Source organism: Notothenia coriiceps, unplaced genomic scaffold (genome assembly GCF_000735185.1).
Source record: "Notothenia coriiceps isolate Sejong01 unplaced genomic scaffold, NC01 NC01_scaffold00030245, whole genome shotgun sequence".
In the NCBI taxonomy this organism is placed as follows: domain Eukaryota; kingdom Metazoa; phylum Chordata; class Actinopteri; order Perciformes; family Nototheniidae; genus Notothenia; species Notothenia coriiceps.
The window spans coordinates 287-8,632 of record NW_011362946.1 but is presented as its reverse complement, the minus strand read 5'-3'; the positions used below and the strand labels follow the sequence as shown (position 1 = coordinate 8,632).

General features: G+C 42.9%; 1 protein-coding gene across 1 annotated transcript; it reads left to right on the top strand.

The window, feature by feature from the left end:
• Window positions 1-3,933: 3,933 nt before the first annotated feature.
• Window positions 3,934-7,901, top strand: LOC104959460 (potassium channel subfamily K member 10-like; the record flags this gene model as incomplete). Its single annotated transcript, XM_010787356.1, has 2 exons — window positions 3,934-4,483; window positions 7,516-7,901. Coding segments are annotated over exons 1-2 (441 nt in total), but the record flags the coding sequence as incomplete, so codon positions are not given.
• Between the last annotated feature and the right edge of the window lie 445 nt (window positions 7,902-8,346).

Below are 8,346 nucleotides of genomic sequence, written 5' to 3'. Positions count from 1 at the left end.
CCATCCCCCCCTCATTGGAGGGCAATCTCCGGTTTTGGGGGTCCCCGGATCACCTCCGGAGGGGGTCTCCACTGGAACGGATGACCTCCTACATCAAAGTGTTCACGGACGCATCCAGAACAGGATGGGGAGGGACCTGCCTGAAGAGGGCTATAGGTGGGCGCTGGTCTCTAACAGAAACACGATACAGCAACCTCCTAGAGCTACGGGTGGTAGTGTTAGTCCTCCAGCAGTTCGTGCCCCTAATTCAAGGGAGACATGTAATGGTCAGGAGCGACAACAACACCACAGTGGCTTATATCAACAGGCAGGGTGGAGTCCGCTCCGCCGCCTTGTTGACCACAGCGGAGAGGCTGTGGTTATGGGCTTCAGAGGTGGTTTTATCTCTGAGAGCCCTCCATATCCCGGGACTGGAGAACAGGGGGGCCAACCTCATGTTGATGGGCGGCCCCCTGCCAGGCAAATGGACGCTTCACATGGAGGTGGTGAAGCAGATCTGGGTCCAGTTCGGGAGAGCAGAAGTGGATCTGTTCGCCAGCCGGCGCAACAGCCACTGTGCCCTGTGGTTCTCCATAGCCCTGAGCGACGACCCGCCTTTAGGGGTGGATGCGTTTGCACACGAGCCATGGCCAAGGAAGCTGCTATACGCCTTTCCACCGCTGCGTCTCATTCTCCCTCTCCTGGGGAGAGTGAGGCGAGAACATCTGGCAGTCATTCTGGTCGCATCGGAGCGCGTCGGGGCGCGTCGGGGCTCCGTGGTAGTCAGGGATGGCACAGATGAAGGTGGGCCAGCACTGGGCAATCCCCCAGTTCTGGGGGGCGATGTCTCAAGAAGCTTCCGCCCCACAGTGCGAGCTGCCCCTAGTGTTCGAGGCTCTGGTCTCAGAACCATTTGAGCCTCTGGAGCTCTCCTCCCTAAAAGCACTGTCGTGGAAGACAGCGTTGCTACTTGGCTTAACGTCAGCCAAAAGAGTGTCCGAGTTGACCGCTCTGTCGTGCACCCGAGTTGCCTGTTGATTCGGGGTGACCGGAGCGGGGCGACACTCAGACCGAACCCCTCCTTTGTGCCCAAGAGCCTAAGGAGTGCGTTCAGGTCGAGGGGTATTCAGTTGGGGGGATTTAGTCTTCCACTCCATGCTGGGGCCCGGGTGCGCGCGTTAGCATGTTATGTAGAGCGCACAGCTACCCTGAGACGCACTGAACAGCTGTTTGTGTGCTTCGGGGGCGGGGTGACTGGAAAAGCTCTGTCCAAGAAAATAAATGTGCTAATATAACAAGGGTTACAATACGTAACCCGGCGTTATGCTGTCCTCTTGGCAAGGAGAAATGACACATAGTAAAATGAAAGCACACACCTATAATTCAGGATGTCTCCTATCAATGGCAATGATAAGAATTCATATTTGATCAAGGGCAGTGAAAATATTAAATCTAAAAAAAGTGGTCTTGTGGCTCAACTTGCCACAGTGTAGGGGTAAGTTGATCCAGGTCAGGAGGTAAATTGAACCACTTCACTTTTTAAACCTGGGGATAGGCCTACCTACAAAAAATCTTAAAGGTAACTTTAAACAATAAATAACAAACCAAATACAAGTTTAATTCAAATATTTTAATATACATTTCGATTGAATTGATTGATTTGTTTACCACTGGTGGTACGCCAGCTCCCGCTAGTTGTACGCGGAGGAATCTGAAATATAACAAATATTTTTTTTTTTTAAGAACTTTTATTTTTTTACATTTTATTCAACCAGATGAAAACATTGAGACAAAATCTCATTTTCAATGCTGACCTGGCCAAGAAGGCAGTAACGGTTCTTACACATACTGTAACACAGACGTAAAAAATACAGAAAACACAACTAAGTAAACAGAAAGACGAAAAGCAGTCCCTACATTGTACACATTTGGGACAGTAAGGTACACTACTTATTACTGCAAGAGCAGCTGGTGGTAAGGACCTCAGACAACTTCAATTTAAAACAGGCTGTAGGGACAAGTTCCATCAGTTTGAGGCTTGATTGAATAACATTAATTCAAAAATAAATCATACTATCAAAATACTACAACGAATAAAAATAAGCTTGAGATCATTGAAACTGTGGTTTAAATAAGTTCTAATAGGCTATTGTTGTTTTTAGATTTAGAAACACATTTTTTTATATTTCTGGCGTTGCTAATGACGACCACACTACCCGCAAACGATTAGCGAACGTTGCAAGCAAGCTAAAGAAAGAAGAAAGCTGAATGATGTTAAAAACGTGGCTCAAAACGGGAGGTATTCAGAAGAGAGGTACAGAGGAGAATATTACCAGCGAAAGTGAATGAGGAGGAGGACAGTCATCAACCGAGCACAAGCGCAGCAACGCAAGAGTGATATGCACAGCCACAATGCTGTGATGGAGGAGAGAAGTGACTCAGGGAGAAGGCATTTGCGCAACATTCAAACTTTGGTATAGGAAATGACATGTATGTACAGTTGTCATTTGTTGTGTGAGAATGAGTTATTATTTTGTTCTTTATGTTCTCACTTGTGGTGTGTGTGAGTGAGTGAGTGAGACAGAGAGAGACTGCCCTTTGTACATGTAGCTGTGGCTGACAATAAATAATGTTATTATGAATACATTGGCCTCCGAGTCCTGCATGAACTGTGCATAGACTGTATTTTAACATATGGTGGTAATTGGAGAGCCAACTATTTTCTCAGGTGGTACTTGGTGTAAAAAGGTTGAGAACCACTCTGCTACTCCACTGGCTCAACTTAGCCCAAGGCCCATGGTTCACTTTACCCCATAGTCATCATTTTAGAAATAATTGCCTAATACGCTGCCAACACATCAACATAACAATATATGTTTTTAAACAGTTTTTGTATTATGATGAACAGAGGGACGTTAGATGCATTCTTTATCACCATCATCATAGTGATACAGTTAGTTTGTGTAAGTTTATTTGTTCAATACAGTAGGCTATATATCGACCACTTTCATATGCATTGATGTTGAAGGCTAAGCCACTTTCGGGTCCCGGGGAGCTACAGCAGCGAAGCAGCCTCAGAGATAACTCTTTCTTCATTGTTTTTTGTGTATTCAGTCATCATCAGGCCATCACGTGGTTTCCGAAAATAAACGAGTGACACGAGTAGATTTTAGCCGAGACCGGCGGAAAGTTTGTCTCAAAACTCTGTGTGTGTAAAAAGACGATCCCCAAGCAGAGATTTGAGATGCACAAGTAGAGATTTGAGATCCGCAAGCACATTTTTGGTTGACATATACAAAATGGATTCACAAATGCCTGATCAAAAGTTGTCAATTTTAAAAGAGATATTCACAGATCTTTTTTTTATTTGTGAAAACATTTAGCGTATTTGCAGATCCGTTTTACATTTGTAAATTTATTTGTGAGTTTGCAAATCTTTTAAATGCATTTGTGGATCGTGTTTTACATTTACAAATCGCATATTTACACAGCAATTATATTTATGTTCACACAAATAATTATGAGACACATCTATGCCCATATACCCCTCTCTAAAATAACTGGCCCCATGTGCCGCTTCCTAAATTGCTCTAGAACCGTCACTGGGCTACTGCCAGAATGTGCTTTATGAAAAGCAGGTTTTCCTATAAATAAAATCCTTTTTCATACTAAATATCTTGATTTCTTATTTTTTCTAAGGACATATTGTTCTGTTATAATACACTTAAGTAAAAAACATCCTATTGAAATGTGTCTTTTATTGTATTTACTTGCATTGCATTTGATATTGAGGTATGGCCTAATCCACAGGTAAAAGTCACATCACATTTTCAATATCATTAAGATTTAACTCGAAATTCAAATTGAAATCCGTATTGGTGCTCAGTGGGAGTTTTTTAAATAACATTATTATTCCATCCTTCCATCTACCTCCTTCTCTCCCTATTCCCCAGGGAAACTGTTATCTTTCTGTAAACGGACGTCATGTCATGTGAACTGGTGCGCATGCCGCCTGTCACAACGATGCGCAGCGGTGGAACCAGAAGCTGTCTGCGTCGGAGAGGAGTGGATTGACACTGGTAGCGCAGAGTCGACGATCCGCTGCATCCCGATCCTGACGTGGACGCACAACAGCAACAAACCCATCAGTATGTAAACGATACACACTTGTAATGGAGCATCGTCTCCCCGCTGCACAGTATTAACCTGCTGGACAATGCGGACGGTGATGCGGCGAGCAGTGGGTGTGCGCTCCTGAAGACCCGCCGCGAGTCAACAGAGAAGAGCAGCTTCACCCAGCATCTCCACCCACCGCGGATAATGTGTTTTTACTCCCTGCCGTTCTCCATCCTCTCCAGGTTAAAGCCGACGGAATCGACCGAAAGGACCATGATCCATTAAATACATGTATCCCCCCCTGCAGCAGCATCAAGAACCAGGAGATCCAAGATGAAATTTCCGATTGAGAATCCAAGAAAGCTCGGGAGCATGAACCCTCCACCAGGTTAGACTGTCATTTTTAATATTGCCATCCAATCTGCATTTTCCCATTGAATCCCATTAAAATGCCTCATCTCATCACTGCGTGTATTGAATTGAAATGCTGCAGTCTGGGTAATTGCCCCTCTATAGTGTTTACCTGGTCTGCACCCACTGTGATTGCTTCTGCCTGAAAGCTCCAGCAAGCTTTCCACTGAAAGATTAATGCTGACCAAAAATGACTTTCCGGAGAAATGTGGTAGTGGAGGCTGATGCTGCATGCTGAACGTCACTATGGGAGAATAGGCTACTGCAGCCTGTGCCATCCCCACTGATGGAAACACAAAGGGGGGGCTTGTTTTGATGTGTCTATACCTGCGGAATGATTCAATGGGAGGGAAATATTTGTATTACCAAATGATTCCAGGAAAAATTAACTAGACTGTCAGTCTTTTTAAACATTACCTCACCTCTGGGAAGATCCCCCCCCGAAATCTTGCATGGGTGTCACGTCCTCCTATAGCGTAGCTTCAACATCTGTTTACCCAGCTGGTGATTCAGCACATGACATATTGGAGATGTATGACAATCATTTCCAAGTCTTGCTTCTGCACCGTTAAATCTATGATTTTGTACTGTTCATCATCACATCTGAAAATAAAGCGGTTTTCTATACACATTGGTTACATAACAAAGCAGACAATTCTATCGGTATCTATAAGTGTGCTCAGCGTCAGTGAGATATGTCACTGGTCACGATTCCACTGTTACACAACATTATTTAAGATGGAGAAATGTAAAAAACAAAGGGTCACACCATGGGGGGGGGGGAACCCACACACATCAGTCTAACCATATTCAACAGCCTGGGTTTGTTCCAGGAGAAGGATACATTACCACTGAACACTTTTAATGACGTACACAAATGGGTTGAAGCCACGTAAAGCCATTTTAAAAACACAGTTTACACATCTATTCAGTTGTTTTTACCATTGGAAATTAGTTTTTATTAAAGACTAAATCCAATGCAATGCATCCTCCACCTGCACCTAATGTCTGAAAGAAAGAAAGTAAGCACACCCAAAAGACCTTCTGTGTAAATACTATTTTCAAGGTCAAGAATTTGTCATTATTGCTCAATCTGCCAGTAATCACCCTGTTAACTGATGTATCCTTGGTTCTATATTGTAATAAAATAATAGTAAAAGGCAGAGGTGACATCTTGAAATTGCTTCTTTTTAAGTTTGTTATTTGATAGTGCATTCAGGGATGGTACATGCAACAAATGTCCCAAAACTTGAAACGATAGTGGGTTGTTGCAATTTAATGCATGCGTAGCTGCCAAGGCACTCAACCATTTCTTATTTTTTCTGACCAATAGAAGTAAAAGTTAGAAATACGTTTTATTATCCCAAGCTCCTTGAGTTTGAACCCTGTTGTCAAAATGATTCAGTGGATTAGTAAGTTGCTTAAAGTTGTATAGCATTCCCAGAAAGGTTCATTTTAACACAAGTGCTTTACAATGGACATTGAATGCATTAAGATACAGGGCAATGAAACACATTACACAGTTTTATTGAAATACATGTAAAAACAGTCATTACAAAGCCAAGAGAATACAAATTAAAATACACACAATAGAATAAAAAATATATGAAATACAACTATAAAGTTACAGTGTAAGATATTACTTAGATTTAAAGAAGGCAGTGGCAAGACAGAAAAAGTCTTCAGCCTTGATATAAACTACTTTATTGGAGAGGACCTGCAGTTTTCTGGTAGTTTGTTCCAGATATTTGGAGCATAATAACTGAACGCTGCTTCACCATGTTTAGGTCTGAATCTGGGGACAGAGAGCAGACCCCTCCCAAAAGACCTGAGAGTTCTGGAAGATCAGAAATGAAGTAAATTCCGGTGTTAAGACCTCAGAAATTGAGTGATATGATCCACTTTCTTAGTGTTAGTGAGGACTCGAGCAGCAGCATTCAGAATAACCCGCAGCTCTCTAACCAGAAATAATTAAAGTCAAGAAATGGCCAGCGTAGGATTACTTGGAAAAAGATGGCCACAGGTGTTTTCACCCTTCCTGGAAAACGACGCATCTTTACCTCCCGTTGGTACAGACTTATTATCTTTGACCCACTGAACTTTTTGATTTACATGTAGGATATGCAGCGAGTGCTTCACAGATCTAAACTTGCATGAGTTATAGATAAAGTAAAATGGATAAAAGGTTGTTTATGAGTTTACAAGTTTAGCAAGAGGCTTACTCTTGGAAGTTATGTTTTTGTGTTCAGGGTTTTCTCCAGTTGTTTTTGTTGTACAACAGTTGGTGTTGCAGCTATGTGTTACATATACTGCATCTCTGGGTAAACATTAGAGTCTGTTGGTAGAAGATTAGAGTCTTCTCTTTTTTGCCTGTCAGCAAACATCCTGCAAAATATGAATCCTGGGAATAAATAGCGTTCTAGAGATTGCATAAAAGGCTGTAATAGTCGTTTTCATTTCTTTATGGTCTCGCTTCAGAGTTTGCCGATATAATATGTTTTTAAAAAGCATTTAGACTGTCTCTGGTAACTTTATAGTCCCTACATGGTGTTTTGTGTAAGATTGATTTTCCCCTCTTTATTTCTCCTCCCAAATCTGTTTTGCTTAAAGGCATTTTAAATTGTTTTTAATTAAACATGCATGCTTTAATGAACGGAAATACATACTCACCTGTTGCATGTCATTTATCAGCAGAAGATATAACTGTTTTGTGCCGATAATGAATGGTGCTCTAACAAAATCGAAAGTTGACAGATAACATCTTCCTGATGTTGAATTCTTAATGCTAAGATGGCAGTCTTATTATCCGTCAGGAGAATTTATCATGTTTTTTCTGTTAACTTCCCTAACTCATGCCAATTAAAATGCACTGCAGGAATGCAAGACTTTTTTTTTATTTAAGTTGTGTTTTTCTTGAGCCTTAAGTTACCACCTTTAGTTCTACATAGACACTTAATACCTTGAGATGTTGCAACACACACACAATTGTTGACTTGTCTTGTGTTTCAGTGGAAGTCCAGACCAACCTGGTCCCCCCAAAGAAGGTGCACGCAGGCATGCTTCAGTGCAGCCTGGTGCATGCCAGTGTGGCCACCATGCAGAACCCGATGGGCTGCGCTCTGCCGCGGCTCTCTGTCGCCCCCCGCCCCCCCAGCGTGGTGGCCAACATGGAGGGGGTGGTGGACGGTTCAGCCACCTTCACCATGATGAAGCTGAAGACGGTGCTGGCAGTGTTCGTGGTGGTGGTTGCGTACCTGGTGGTGGGGGGCTTGGTGTTCCGGGCGCTGGAGCAGCCCTTCGAAAACAACCAGAAGATCACCATCACAGCAGAGAAGGCCGCCTTCCTGCTGAAACACCAGTGCGTGTCCCCGGACGAGCTGGAGGCGCTCATCAAGGTAAGAGCAGCCGTCGTTCGATACTGCAGCCTTTCCTAAGCCCCGAATGTGGATCCCAGTGGGGAATAAGGTCTACTGAAACCTGAGCTTTATATCGATTGGACTCTTTTCAAGCGGCAAACACACCCCACACACTGCCAGCCCCCTGGAAATAGATACAAACCACACTGAGCTGTCTAGTACACACAGCGTAGAGTCCTGATGGCTCTACATCCTTGAAACTTCTTGAGGTTGTGTGAATTTGAGAATAATTTTCCACTGAGATGTGATTTTATAAATCGAAGGTCTCAACTTTACTATTTTTCGACTTACTGTATCTTTACTGTTTTTGTACGTTGGATGGACAAAGAAAAAATGTAGGTTGTGATTTCACTCTGAGACTGCCCTATGGAAACTCTTGGGATGAGTATTTTCAACTATTTCTCTTTGACATTAATAATTTGAA